At 29.6% G+C, this 16,439-nt stretch overlaps 1 protein-coding gene across 1 annotated transcript; it reads left to right on the forward strand.

The window, feature by feature from the left end:
• The first annotated feature begins 7,125 nt into the window (after positions 1-7,125).
• On the forward strand, positions 7,126-14,696 carry LOC126903265 (cuticle protein 2-like). Its single transcript, XM_050681364.1, has 2 exons — positions 7,126-7,269; positions 13,332-14,696. Exons 1-2 carry the CDS (start codon positions 7,255-7,257, stop codon positions 14,202-14,204), a joined length of 888 nt encoding a protein of 295 aa, XP_050537321.1. The 5' UTR covers positions 7,126-7,254; the 3' UTR covers positions 14,205-14,696.
• Positions 14,697-16,439: the final 1,743 nt, after the last annotated feature.

Consider the following 16,439-nt stretch of genomic DNA (forward strand, 5'->3'; position numbering starts at 1 on the left):
TGCTTAAATGTTATGAAAACAGTATTATATTACCTTTTAAAATAGAATAAAAAAACTGTTTCATTTTTTCACCCTAAATGAATTTACAATAATAATTATGAAAAATGGATACTTAATGCACTGTTACTTTGACGCAATTAAAATAAATATTCTGGTGTAAATTTACAGTTTTTAAAAAATCTTCGACTTATCCATAATTTTTTTTAAAATGCTAAACTTACATAAAGAAATAAAACACTTACAAAACTATTTCACACACATTTCCAAATACAGGGAAATAAACAATATTATTAATATTTATATAAAATAGAATAATATATTTTTTAGATTTTTCAATGGTAACATTACTAGTCAACAGGATTTTATAAAATTTCTCATCATTTAAGTTTAATATATTCAACTTTAAAATGTTTCAGTCGATCCGAAATTTTCAATTCTCATACTCGAGAAGTAAAAATTGTACACCTGTGATAAAAAAACAAAAACAATATTTCTTTATTAGTAAAATACTTTTCCGCATAAAAACTAAAAACAAAATTTCATTGGAGATCATAATAATATAGAACTCTATCGGCCATTAATTATGGAATCTTAAGGGTAGTTCAGTTTTAGTACACTTTTCAAACGACTTTTTACGAGTAACAAAGTTTTTTCGCCTCCGCGGACAAAAAACACGTTTAAGGATCAGAAACGAGAAATTCGAAGAACTACTTACGCATTTATTGCTGGTTTAATGACCAACGTTTTCAAGAAAATATAAAACCCTGTAACACGACCAATGCTTTTGCCACAAAAATAAAATAGAATTCTAAATGCACACACCTAAAAACCGTAACAATAAAATATGAATGTTGTTTCATATACGCGTTGTTATAATTAATACCATACTTAAATATTTATCTCAAACTTCTTGTCTTGACATCAAGTTATATTATATGGTTAACATAATATCTTTATTTTCCTTTCGGCTTATAATTTAACCAACTTACGAGAGTGAATTGGGCTACAGCGAGTCGGTTGCACTTATACGGCCCACGGAATAATAAGACTTCAAAATGATAAAGAATTCTTTTGTGATCAAATGCCTAGGAAAAATATAAAACGCGTAGGTTTGTGTAGAGTACGTTTTTTCAGACCGAATTCAAGTCCCAATCCGTCTGTGCCACCTACACTAATACAACATTATTACCGAAGCATTTTAATACATTATAGTAAGTCCTAGCTAAAGTTTATTTATAAGTTGTTGCAAAGCAATACTTTAGCTTTTCCCACCATGCAATATAAACGTTTATAAAAATAAGTTATTGAATATTGCTGTTGTGTAGTTGCATTATGTTGTAGATCAAACTATTGTATTCAGGCAGATCATCGGCTATTGCAAGGAAAACGACTCAACCGCATTGCTTTTGTATGTGTTACACGTGCACGTATTTTAGCTTAAGTGCCGGTGAATTAAATTTTGAGTACACGAGGGCAGAAATAAAAGAGAAGAAATACCGATAATGGCGGATTCACTATATTCCAGTCAGGTCCTGACTACTGGTCGTTGAATTCAATAGCGATATACTTCCAACAAAAAGCTTCTACGACCTACGCGCTTACTGCTACTTTTTACAAGAACATAATATTAATATATTTTTAATAAATACATGCATATTCTATAATGCAAGAGCTTTTTTTTTTTTATATAAAATTCCCTATTTGAATTTAACGGATCATTTCAATATTCGGATATTCCAACTATTGAACAAATTGCATTTAAAACCTCATACTACTTTTTTTTCAATGTTCCAAGTTTAATTGACTCAATGATTTTGTTTTTTATTCATTACCAATATTAGATAGCATATTATTTATTGCTCATAATTATAAAATTCAATAGTTCTTAGTTCTGATTTATTTAATAATAAAAACTAATGATTAGTTTGTGACTAATATAGTTTTGAAATTAAAAAATATATATATTCATAAAAATATCAATATTTTTATGAATTATACTGATTTTATTTCATTTTAAATTAATTTTGAAGAATTATAATTTAGTGCATTGATACCTGTTTAAAATATAATTGTGTACTAATGGTATTCTAATTACAATACAATTAAAATAAGAATATTATTGTGGATAATAAATAACTTTTAATATTATTATATAAAAAAATCATAATTATTAATGTAAAAATACATTGTGTTATACAAATACTAATATTGTGGTTTATTGTAATAATTAATGAAAATTATTGTTGATTTTAAAGCATTACAAAAGTTTTTTATGTATCATTTTTTATTAAGAATAAACTAATGTAAGCATTGCATTTTCATCCCAAGTAAATAATATGAAATTTTAAGTGATTTTGCTTAGATCACATTTATCTTGTTAATACGGATAACTAATTAACACATACAAATTAAAATAATTCTTTTATTCACTAAGTTCTTTTATTTGATTAATTTAAAAAAATAAATTTGAGTTAATTCTTAAAGATATTAAAAATATAACTCATATTTTTTAATCGCTTAATATTTATGACATTACATTACATCGCTGAGGGATCACAAAAGCATTTATTTCTATTATGAAGAAAACAATAATTTAATTAATTTGATGTATAAAGTTTAATTAAATTAAACCTTATATATTTAGTAAAAAAAATACACAATTTAAATTATATATCACTTTAATTTATAACTGTTATACTGATTAAGCAATTTTTTTTATTTATAAGGGTTTTTTACACGTAATTTTTAATAAAGTACAATTTTAATTTAAAAAATATATTACTATTAAAATGACTCAAAGGCATTAAAAAAGTACACGTTATAAATTTTCAAATTAGTACATTGCTTGCTCTTCATTGTCATAATATTACTGTAACAACAAGGTAAACTGCATTAATATTTTGTTTAACAGAAAAAAAAGAAAATCTTTATTAAAATTACTTTGTATGTACTTCATTATTCTCCATTATTATTATCCGGTAAATTGAAATATTCAATGAAAACAGAATTCCAGATAACAAAGTTTTGATTTTCTAATACTGTAAATATGAAATATGGTATACGATATTTATTAAACATTCATTTTTTAATTATATTCATTACATATGCTATTCAATAAATTAATGATATTTATATATATGTTTATAAATTATTGAAATAATGAAAACTGCTTTCGTAATTTGATGAAATAAAATAATACCTGAATGATATTGTGTTTTATTTAACCCAAAGCATTTATTTAACAATATCGACAACGAACAATTTATTTGTTTATTCCAACTAAATAAAACAGAAGAAACGATTATTTTGATTTCACAGCCATAGTAAAAAGACGAACCGCACAACGGAAACAATTTCAAGATAGCTGACGATCGACAAATTCCAAAGGCTTATAGAAACATTGAGCTTTCGGAAAACTACTTAAACCCCAGAGGATGGGTTCGGCCTTACAACAATATTAATAGAAAGACGAAATTACGTTTACAAAAGGGTGGAGAATTGAAAGCGTGACAGATATTAATTAATGTCACTGCTTTTACATTTTGCTCAGCCAGTGCTGACATATATCCAGACAGTGACGTAGCTAGGATTTTTGCTTGGAGGGGGGCTAAAGATTTTTTTAAGCTTGTTTTATACTCTTACTAGCAGTAAAGTCATATACTGTAATAGTAATAATTAGCCAATAGGGTAAAGCCACATTAGACCCTCCTTGGCTACGCTACACTGTGCCTGGTTAAGTTCTAGATCAATGTATAACTTCGCCAGTTGAAACTTAATGTTGTGATTTGATATTATAAATAATCAATTAAATGTATTTTAATAACGGTAATCACTTTTTCACCAAAGCAATAGGTAAACACCATAATTATTTATGATAATATTCTTTTTTGAAAACAGAGTAAATAATAAAAAAAGTGATAAATCGATCTATTCAGGAATTTTGTAATTTATTATATGTGTTACTTGATTTGAAGATTTTCAAAATCTAACTAAGAAAATGTCTAGTCAATGACAACATTTGAAACAATAATTTAAATGATTTTAACACTTTTATACTATGGCGGAAGAAGTAGTGCGGTCCACGAACGCCTTGAAATAGAAATAACAGACCTGCTCTTTACTTCCTGTCGTTACAGTAAAGTTTTAATAACATCCAAAATTGAGGCTTAAAATTTGTTAATGACCGATCATTTTCTAAGTTAGATAATTTATTTATTTGTAAGCTAGTTAAATATATGTTTCCGTTTAAAAACTTAAGCTGATACTAGTGGGAAAGTGGAAGATGGAACTACATTTTTTTGAAAATTATAAAATGTAGAATATTATTAATTCCTGAAAGGAAAATATTATATGTTTTATACTTTTAAATATATTGCATGAAGTGCAATTGCAGATAATTGCACTGTACATGCAGCACTTTTATATCCTATTAAAATTTAAACTCTTTGATAATGCTCAAATAATGCAAAAATATTATGTTCATTATGAATTATACTGCAAATGTCTATTGGTGTGTAGTAAAATTATCAGGGCCGACGTTAGAGTGTTTGAAATGTGTCCTCCCCCACGGCGCTGCGCTTAAGAGCATAACCTGCACAAGCTTCACCATAATTTAAAAAATCGATATCAAAAGGTATCCCATATTAGAAATAAAAAAATATATATTGAAAAGATTATTTGGTTACACATAGTCTTTGTACATATGAACTATTTGTATAAAATAGTATTCTCTGACACTTTGAGTTCTAGATTCAATTGTAATACTAAAAATATAGATTATTGTCGGTTTTTTAATGAAATAGCGCCAATTTGCAGCTGTTAAATTTCATAGAAACAATATTTATATTATTACTTTATTTAGATCTTTTTTATGTGTTGAAAATTGGTTTATTTTTCTTAACTTTTATAAATTTAATATCTAGCGCTGATCTAAAGAATTATCCACGTAATTTTCGTGAATAATAAAAGTTGTTTGCATACGTCATTTTAATTTCTATAAAACAATATGATTAAATCAATAGAAATCATTTCTGCAAAATTTCGCATACACACTACAATTGAGAACTGTTATGTGAAATGGAGTTCCTCTACAATACGTCGTCTTTAATTAAGCACACGGAGAGATAAAATAAAATCTAATAATACACTTTGCTCTAGACGACTTACGTCACTTACTCTTAAATCAAAACTTACAAAACTCGTACAGGAGAAAACAATAATCTTACAATACAATTTACAGTTTCTCAACTTTATTTGTCTGTTCATAAATTACAAGGCTATTGGATTTTATTATACGATTTTCCTAGAAACAAAACAATTTCAACAATTTACTTGTAAAAACAAATAAATAATATTAAGAGGCCATCTAAGCTCCAATACACATATTGGAACATAACTAAGTTCGTCTTTTAACAACGTGTTATGTACAGTTCAGTAAACGTTGCGTTTAAAGCGAATAATTTTTATTTACTACCATCAATAATATATTAAGTTAATTATATTAACATGATTTTATTTTACAAAATCACTTTTAACAATTTAATATAGCATAGCAAATTTAATACAATCGCTCCAAAAAGTATAGATAAATTTTTTTTTTTTTTGTTTTTTCAGTATATTAAATCAATATTTGAAATTTAAAATATTAATTGATAAGTCATTAATTTTATCTTCAAGATATAGTAATCGTAGAAGACATATACACTTATAGCATTAGAGTTATAGATAAATGCAATAAAATTTCAGGTGAAAAATATATAAGCAGCTACAAATAAAGAATTTAATGATCACACTAAAACATAGCGTAGGGAATGGTATGTTTTGGTACTGTATGGCAGCAAGTGGTATAGATAATCTAGTCTTTGTTTTCAAAAGTATAATTTCAATAGTGTACATCGCTATATTATAATTTAATAAATTTATACTCAGAGAGTAGTTTATTTTCCAACAAGATATGGAAAAGTATAGAAACCAAATAACAGAATAATCGTTTTCATGCAATAGACCTTAATCAATTAAATATCCTCAATCACTAGATATACATTTCATAGAAAATTAATGAAAGTAAATGGAGATAACAACAAGGAGACACATAATAACTTCAAAAGTGAACTTATAAGTATTTCAATAGAAGATTTGTATAAAATTTAGTTTCCTCTATACCAAGCAATTATCGACGTAAATGGAATTATATTGATTTAGGAAATTTTCTAAAAATATAGCATCATTTATTTCTTTATACTATTTTATTTTACTTTTTCTATTATAGTTAATTTTTGAAGAAATGTTGATATTTTTATGATTGAACTTTATGCGTTACATTGTAATAATGATAAATTCATATTTCGTAATACTTTTTTGTTGATAATTAATAAGATTAATTTACAAAAAACCTAACATCATCTTTGTTTTTTGGAACCAAAGTAGCTGCTCCTTAAAAAACATAAATTTATACTTGAAAATTTGGTAAACTTTACCAGTAAACTCATAAAATAGAAAAATCAATTTTTCTAGTGTAATTTGTTACATATATTTTTATCCTATATGTAATTTAGAATATATTTACCCAATTTAAAATATAAGTAACATTAATTTCATTAAATATGATTTAATGGATTAATATTATATTTTTTTATCGTTCTTGTTTTTAATCGAAGCATACGAATAATTAATTTTGTAAACACTCATTAGTTAGGTTTCGACAGGTGTCATGTACAAGAGTTTGTAAATTTAATACTTGAGCTTAAGAGTTTATCGGAGTGCATCACGATTTAAGTCTATAGTTTCACTCGCAGTTTAAATAACCATAACACTGTGTAACAGTGATAACTCATTGTAATAAAACCCGTTTTTTAGTTAAAAAAAACTTATGCCAACACTCGCGCATAACGTGAGACGTGTCATACGATTTTCGTGCATCGTTTGGCATTTATGTCAATCACAAGATCACATTACTGGAAAGGCGTTGTCCGTCCCAGGTGAGCTTATCACACGACCTTGGCGGCGTACACGAAGAGTCGCGGTGACGATGCGAAACTCGAGCACGGCCAACGCGCTTCCCCCGGGACGAAAGAGAGCACACGAAGAACGGCAATGACATTGGAAGAGCAAAAGAGGCGCGCGCTGCGGATCTCGACCGGTATATATAAACTGGCCGGCACCCGGCGGTCCTCACCATTATTTGTGATCCGCAACAGCACGAGCAGCAGCGATAACACCACCAGCATCAGACGTCCAAGTACCAAACCGATCAACATGCACACAACTCTGGTGAGTCTCTATCATATTTTACTGTGTTCGGTCACTAAGAACCATCACACACAAACCGCCCGATGTTTTATAATACACTTAACGACTGGGGCCGTTTTTATGGGATCCTTTGATTTTACGACGACGCCAGAAAATTGTTTTATCCTTTTTCCGACATGTCATTCCGTCTGTTGTTTTTCACGTCCTAGTCCGGTTTTATTATATACTTTGTGAAAACTTATCTTCCCAACGTCCATCTAGTAATACAGTCGAGTAACTGCCGTCTCTCGAGTAATACTCCTGACTTATTTACGACATTTAAAACGCCTTCAAAAGCCTTTAGGATATTTCATAGTATGTGAAAAACTCTGTTGTTATTCAAAATTGATTTTGACATTTACAGAAGATCTAATAAAACTTAGAGATAAAAGTTGTATCCGCCCGAAAAGTAAACACTAAAAGTCAATTGAACGAAAAAATAACTAACCATAAAAGAACGTTTAAATTATTAGAAAACATTAAATGAATACATTTTTCACTGTTCTGTAAAAAAAATATTTTATTGGCTGAAACATTGATCGCCTAGTTAGGTTTTTAATAAGAAAAATAATTTATATGATACATATAAAAAACTGCTTAAAATTTGAAAATTAACGAAATTATATCATATTGTTGTCATCTATAATCTGTAAGTAGTTATTTAGATTAGTAATAATAAAACCAATAATATGTTGTATGTTAGTATTTTAAAATTATTCAATGTTCTGGGCTTACTACAACTCTCATAATATATTTGTGAATGTTATCTTATTAAACAATCCAAGTGCAAATTTTACACAAAAAAATAACCATCTTTTTTTTCCATTTGTTCTACTGGAAATATAATTTCTCATCTTCTCTGCGAAGAGATGAAAAGTATTATAGGTAATAACAATGGTCAACTAAAAAAATATTTTTATCCTTGAACAGTGAAAATAATGACAAACGTTTAACACGATTAAGGAAATTGTGTTTAATTGTGTATTTATTTAGTTACTTTTATTTTTTATTGTATTTTAGGAGGTAATTTTATAGAAACATTTTGAACTCCGAATAAAATGCTGCTGGCGGAAGCTTATTTTAATGAACTAATGAGCGCACGCTTGTGCACAAGCGTTTACTCGAGGGGTTAACCGTAACCAATCGCCTTATCCGCCATTGATAAAAAACTATTATCTGTACACTTTGTGTGTTGTCGCCCGTATTAGTACACGCGATCAAGTCCATTGACTGATATTTGACTGGGTTAAACGGCACGATATATTTCTCTCATTTTTTATCCGGACTTTATTCTAACTTAAAACATTTGGCCACGTGTACGCCAATAATATATTTTATTATCTGATTCAGGTGATGATCGGATCAACGTGTAATACGTTGCAGTAATACTATTTACTTTTTCACGAGTTAGCGATGACAGATCGTTAATTTACCGAAGAATTAAACATTAAACTGGTTAATGCGCGTTTTTAAGTAAGCACCGCCGTCGCCCAAGTGGAATAACCGCGAGTGGGCAATGCACTAGATCACACGGTCGTGTTGAAAAATACTAGGGGCCCACCCGTAGTGGATTCGCATAGACATGTGTAATAAATATATTTGTACATATGACCTGGCCGCGGACAGCAGTTAAATAAAAAAATACTAGGTAATTCGTCTAAGAAGATTCCTATATGTTACACAGAAGAATTGTCGGCATTGAATCCGAAAAACGGACGCAGCCGTGACAAATGACACAATGACGATTGATGTATCGGTCACGGTGTTGTTGTTGTTGTTCCACAGCGAACACGGCCCGTAGCGACGGAAGAAATGTTTAAGTCGAGTGTGTGTCTATGTTATAATGCGAATGAACTGTCAGTTTAGATTAAAAAGTCTAACTTAACACTACCGCGAGTAAAATTATTTCGAGACTATAAATAAATATATACATATATATTTTTCTGTGCGACCGAATTTATTTTGGAGACTTGAACGCGCGCGCACAAATTAAGAAACGATCTCGTTAAAATGATTTTCCTGACGGATTAGTAATGATCAAGTTCGCCTTAGCCGTTTGTTTTCTTCTAACGAAAGAAAAAGTTTCATTGTATAATAAACTTACCCAGTGGCATTAGGTCGCCGAAAATAATCATTAGAAAACGAGTACGCGGATTTAACACTCGTTATTTGTGGCGTAGCTCATTGTAAAATTGTAATCATGTTTTAAATAGAAAAATTAGTATCATTTAAAAATATAGCATCTTAAAAAATTAATAATTAATTTTAATACGTTGTGTTGCGGTCACTTTTAAGCATATAACCATACGAATTCTATGGGAGAAATACACTTAAGTATTTAAAAAGTTATTTTACATTCGTCTCGATTTTTTTGTGATTAGTTTTTTGAATAGCCTGTTTAAAGTGCCAACACTTAAACCAATTATCAAACTTATACGTAGTTATCAAAGGCGCTGGTCTGAATTTGGACCCTTTCGGAAAGATGACCGTATATTTAACTAGATGGGGTTGCACGNACCGTATATTTAACTAGGTGGGGTTGCACGATTATAATTTTACAAAATTATTCATTTAGAATTATATTTTGAAGAATTATATTTTGTTTAATATATATATATATATATGTAATGGTGATATAGTTCATACTTTTTACTACCGTAAAACCACGTAAATTTTATATTATCAAAATAACTATAAAAATATAAAGTAAACAATTTTATTCACAAAAAATTTTGGACAGGAAGGGCTAACTTAATTCCCCTACTCGATATCCTTTCTTGAGATTTCAGCCCTCCTAGTTTCACTAAATCACAACTTACAAAAAAATACATTTAAAAATTAAAATGTGCAATACAACATTTTTTTAGTCTTGGTTTATATAAAGATCTAGTTTCGGTTATAGTAATTATTTAATTAAATTTATAAAAATCGAATCACTTTATTATGTTTTACTTAATATGCATATTCATTTGATTTTCCCTCAGATTGAATGATTTAAAAAATTAGTAAAAGTTTAACGAATTTAATTGTGTTTCTCCCTACTTGAAACAAATATTTATAATAAATAAAATAGATTGTATTGACTTTTGAGAACGAAAATGCTAAATTTTAGTAAAAAGTTCCTAAAAATTGCTACTTTAAATAGTGACTGAATCTTCACCAGTCTTTTTCGCTGAGTTTTTATACTGATACTCTTTGTTAGAGTATAGGTATTTAAATAGCTTGTATATGTTCTTAAATAGCATATAATATATAACACGTAATACAAAAAAACAGTATTTATCGATGGACTTAAATGTAGTTGTGTTTTGACAAAGTTCTTACAAAAACAATCAAACAGTTAATCTCAATCTGAATTGAATGAAATGTATAGTACTGCGTTTAAATTGAATAATGCTTTATACAGAATTGATTTTGTTTGGGTCCTAGATTACATTTATTAGATAAAAAATCCATGTGCACTAATTCAATTACTCGCGCAGCTGCCAACACTTATAATGCGGACAACAATCTAACGTGGGCAGATAAACTATTGTCATAGAAAATGATTTCTCATAGATTAGACACATTTTAGTAGCACAAAACTATCGTGTCAATTACAAATACGGCAACATTTTAATGTATACACCATTGGTAACATTATAACTTAACCAATGAAAAATAATAAATAGAATAATTATATTATCTACGCCTAACTAAATATAATGTTTGTATATTACGTGTCAATACTAAGGTCATTCTAAACTCAAGTAGCGATCTGACACTCAAATCAAAAAATGTTTAGCCAAGGCGACTACAGGAATTAAAAAAAAAACTCGGTTAAGTGATTTCAGTTTTAAATTAAACAATTATCGTTCGACGGAGCGCTTTTAAAATGATTAGATTTAACAGTTGCGAGCAAAGGTCAATTCTGTTACGGATCCAGCAGACATTCAACGTTATTTCTAATAAACGGCGGCAAAGGTGATTTTCGGTGATCACGTACTGGGCCATAGAGAGCAGCGTCCGGCAGCTTACAAATTGAAATTGTGCTGTGTATTATTTGCCGGCCGTTTACATGTGTACCATACTCGGATTGCATTTCACAGCATCGTTTTTCCATTTGCACAGTTATTGGACAAATTCGTTGGCGCACATCTCGTTTTTGAAATCGCCGACGACAAATATGTGTGTGCTCCATACACACTGTCATTGTGCACAGCGTTTGGACCTAAAATAATATTGTTATTATTTTGCGTTTGTGCGAGAGAATAGATGCGAACCTTTGGATTGGCGATTCGCACGTCCGATTGCAGGTTTTTCGCTCGATCTGACGCCGGACACGGTTTTAACGGCACAAGCTCGACGCACCGGTGGGGACGACAATACCGGCTCATTGGACGTTCACAATGGGGGTCCACGTCCTTTTTCGTCCGATTCTCTGTTGCCTATCAATACACTCAATCGGCACGTCCGCCGAATCGTCTTCGCTTCCCATATAATAGTCGCTGTAAGAATACTATCGCAACGATTTTACAAATTGGATTGCAGCCGTACTAGGAATGTGTATAGGTGCGAATGTAATGTGGGACACACAAACAAGACTAGTGTCCATACACAATATTATTACTGATAGGTATCGGCAATTAATAAACTTTTGTACCGTTATCGACAGACACGGCAGAATTATTGTCAACGTGATCAATTATTCTGCTGGTGACAATGTAATGACAACATTTTAGCGTCTGATTGCTTTGACATGGTTCAACTTTTATTTCCACAATTCTGTTAATGATCATTTAACAGAATTTTGCAAGTACAAGTGACATTTAAAACCTTTTGAATCGGTACTTGTTTTAATTGTAACTTAAGTACACATATGACACAAAAGTACTAAGCGACATTTAACAGTTTGTGTTATGACAAAATAATACCATTTGAACGAAACTCAAACGAAATTTGCACTCGAAGCAATAACAAACGTAACGTTCCATCAAAATGTAATATCATTATTATTTGACTTGAGTTTACATACAAAGGATTGCTTACAAATTAGCACTATTAACATTAATTACAATAATTTCCTCTACAAAAGATTTTTCACTACAGTTTTATGTAGAATTTATTCGATAGTTATTTTTATTTCTTTTAGATGATACTAAGTAGTCTCAAAAACATGATTTTTATTAAATCAGTACGAATTTTGTTTTAAGAGCAATCGTAATGAATTTCATAATACTTACGTAGTACTCTAATTACAAGTGAATTAATCATAATATGAACCTCGAAATATTTTATACTTAATTAACGTGGTTCAGTAAACCTTAAATCTTCCAATTAATTTGTTTTGATGAGTTTTTGTGTAGCTTTGCGTCAAAAACTATATTTTAATTGATCCACAAATTCTTGTTTGTTACGCTAGCTACTAATTACTTAATACCTACTCTTGTAGGTGCTGTTAATCTGAACTCGTGAATAATGCATACAAATTAGTAGCGCCAATTGAACAGAATAAATTTCGAATGATAAATATATCAATAATACTTTGGATGTACACAAATTGAAAATATAATTATTATACATGTATGTATGTATGTATATATTATCTGTTCTCGTGCTATAGCATTATAACATAATATCCGTGTATAGATATTGTTTCGATGTTATTCTGTATGAAGGGTTTAAAGATCATTTTGCAATTAGTGTTCAAATGGATTATACGAGAAAACTAGTAATTAACAGTTAGCGTTTATTATTAAATCAAACTCAACCCAACCAAACCAAACTACTGCTTGTTAATACTAACAATCAGTATCATGGTGGCGCACCTAGGAGTTCAATTTAATTATAAAAACTTTGATATTAGATATGTTTTAAAATATTGATTTTGCTTTAAATGCAAAGAAAATTCAGTTTTTCTAATCATTACGAATATGGATTTTAGATCTAATCAAATAAAACCGGTTCAAACCTTTTAAAATCCAATCAAACCCTTAAAAAAAAACTTGAATACTAATTATTATTTTTTCATTATTATAAAAATTATATATATATAATTTTTTTAGGTGGTGGCTTTTGGGCTGATGGCTGTAAGTTCGGCCAGTCCTTCTCTATACTTTGGAAGTCCACAGTTTTATGGAGGTTACTATCCCGCAGCTCCCGTGGTTAGTCCAATTAAGAGTCAATATCACACACAAAACGAGTTGGGTCATTACTCGTACGGTTATAATGATGGTTACTCGTCTAAAACAGAAACCAAGCACGCAAATGGGTTAACCGAAGGTTCTTATTCGTATGTTGATCCCAACGGAGTCTTGCAGCAATACAAATATGAATCCGATGAAAATGGTTACCGAGTATCTGGAACCAATTTGCCCGAGTCATCTGGCGTAACGTCTATTGTTTCAAATAACTTGGCTGTGCCTCAACCAGTACAGGACACTCCGGAAGTAGTAGCAGCTAAAGCCGCTCACCTTGTAGCTTACGAAGAAGCAAAAAAAGCATCCGAAGCTGTCCCAGAAGAAACGTTTGACACAGTGGAAGTAACGGCAGCTAAAGTATCAAAACCACCGTATGGTTACCCTACGGTATATACCGCACCTTACTCTGTTGCCACTCCTTATGCTGCCTACGGTTATGCACCAGTTGTCCCGTCCTACGCTACTGCATATTCCGCTAAACCTTATGTTCACCAATACTCTGGACTATATTCGCCAGTAAACAGTCAGTACCATACTCAAGATGAATTTGGACAATACTCGTATGGTTACTCCAGTGATTCATCATCTAAATCAGAAACTAAGACTCTCGATGGCGTCACACGAGGTGGTTACTCGTATGTTGATGCCAATGGAATTCTTCAACAGTACCAGTACGTGTCAGACCCGATCAACGGCTTCCGTATTTCGGGAACTAATTTGCCATCCAACTCGTTGTAACTTGTTGCAACCACAGTCTCCTTGTAAATTTTTACTCTATAAACGGAACGACAATGAAAAAGATAATGGATATGATATACCTATAACTGTATTGTACGTTAAGCACATCCCCATGTGAGATAATATAGAGCGTGATGCGACCGATAAACGTCGGATCAGTTCGACCAAAAAACGAACCGATCCAATAGACTTTATAAAGGAAATCGTTTCTCGGTCACGTCACGCTCAAAGTTACTTTTTAATGGATAAGGGGAAGGATAAGGATAAAGGTTGAATACCTTTTCTATTTCTGTAAGTATTATAGTTTTTATCTTATTAAAAACCTTTTTCATGGGTACACATCAATAGTCAACTTTCTTATTATTATATTATCTGCAATGAAAATAAAAATTTGTGAATAAAATCATTACCTTGTGAAAATAACTTGCTTTTTATGTATAGATAAATCTCGTTTTCTTATATCTAATATAACCAGCTATATATTTGTTTGAATGTTTAATTTAAATGATTCTCTGTTGCGCAGTAATTATCTATTTTATGACCCCGTGAGCAGATAAATCTCTCATTTCTTATTACTTTATAAGAATACTTTTTAACGGAACTAAAAATTAATTTAAAAATATTAGTTGTTTGATTCTAGTAATCAGAATACCAAATGACATTCGTTACATATAATACAATAATGTTATAGAGTAGAATGCGTTTCAGTATCAAATGAGTGTTCTCCTTAACTAATTATATAAAGTAGCAAACATTTCATTTTTAAAACTTCACCGTATGCGGTCTTTCACTTTAAACAATGGTCATAGTAATTGTAGTGGTATTGTAAGACTAAAATGAATCTCAGACAATGATCTAAGTATATCTGTGAGGAATATATATACTCAAAATATACTCATAAATCAGTGTTCGATAAAAGTACTATCATAATAATTGTTAAATATTTACTTATGAATATTTACTATGATTTTCAATTGAATTTATTATTTTAGAACACCAAATATGACAACTTAGTTTTACACATTTAAATTATGAATTCGAGTTAATCAATCAGATTCAACTTAAAAATTAAAAATTCTAAACTTTACAAATAAAAGATTATTCTTAAGTATAAAAATGAACGTTATTCATATTACAATGTTTTTATAAAATATTTTTTAAGCTTGATTGAAACTATCGATATGTTGAACAATGAAATTCTCCACGTCAATTAATAATTATAGTTATATTTATATATTGATATGAACAACTTCAACCGAACGTCCATTTTTTTTGGAGGTCCGGAAGCTGCCCTAGTGGACAGAAAGAATCAATGTCTTTGTCCACAGTTCATAAAGCTTTAATCAAATTAAGAAACGCATAATTTAAAACAATTCATAAAATTCGTGACACGTTTAATGAGGCTATAAGTATAGTCTCATTAGTAAATATAAAGTTAAGTATTATTTTCAAAAAGTATAAATAGAGATAAATCCAAAAAATTCACAATATTCTCAGTGCTTGACTAAAATATTAATATTTCCTCAGCATACTAAACTTTAAAAATGAGAAATCAAAAATAAACAGTTAAATCGAAAATATAAATAAGTTAGTCCTATCACTCCACATTAAAAAGATATCTTTATTTTGTATTCATAATATCTGTTATAACATCTAATAGTATTATTTTTAATATTATATTCGACAATTCCCTTTATTTCGTTATTCGTAATACACAAACTTTATAAAATGAGTTAACAAGTTTCAGAAAGCATTTCAAAAGCTAAGTGCAAGTTGTATTCTGAAATCAGTGTTCGTTGTAATCAAACAAAGTTATAAACTTGAGCACAGAAATGGTACGTGCATTAGATACGAATGTATTTAATACATTTTCTGCAAGAACTGGATTTGTGAACGAAGAAAAATGAGTTAAAGTACCCTAGTGGGATTAAAAAAGTTTCAAAATTTAATTTCAAGTAATAGATATAGTCATAGTATACAAAAAAATACCTACTCATAAAGAATATACGCATATTAACATATAAGCAACGGTGAAATTAATATAAATAGTGTTTCTTTTGAATTTAATGCAAATGTAAACATAAAGTATTATAATTCTAATTTAATTTAAAATAAAGAGAATATTACCTCTTATAGGACAAATTTTTATACTTTGCTTAATATTATAACACGCAGATGTAAAACTTTTTTTGCCTTTATAATATTACATATTTTGTTATATTTAAATGTGACTGT

The sequence above is a fragment of the Daktulosphaira vitifoliae genome, unplaced genomic scaffold (genome assembly GCF_025091365.1).
Source record: "Daktulosphaira vitifoliae isolate Bord-2020 unplaced genomic scaffold, ASM2509136v1 Scaffold_3, whole genome shotgun sequence".
NCBI lineage: Eukaryota > Metazoa > Arthropoda > Insecta > Hemiptera > Phylloxeridae > Daktulosphaira > Daktulosphaira vitifoliae.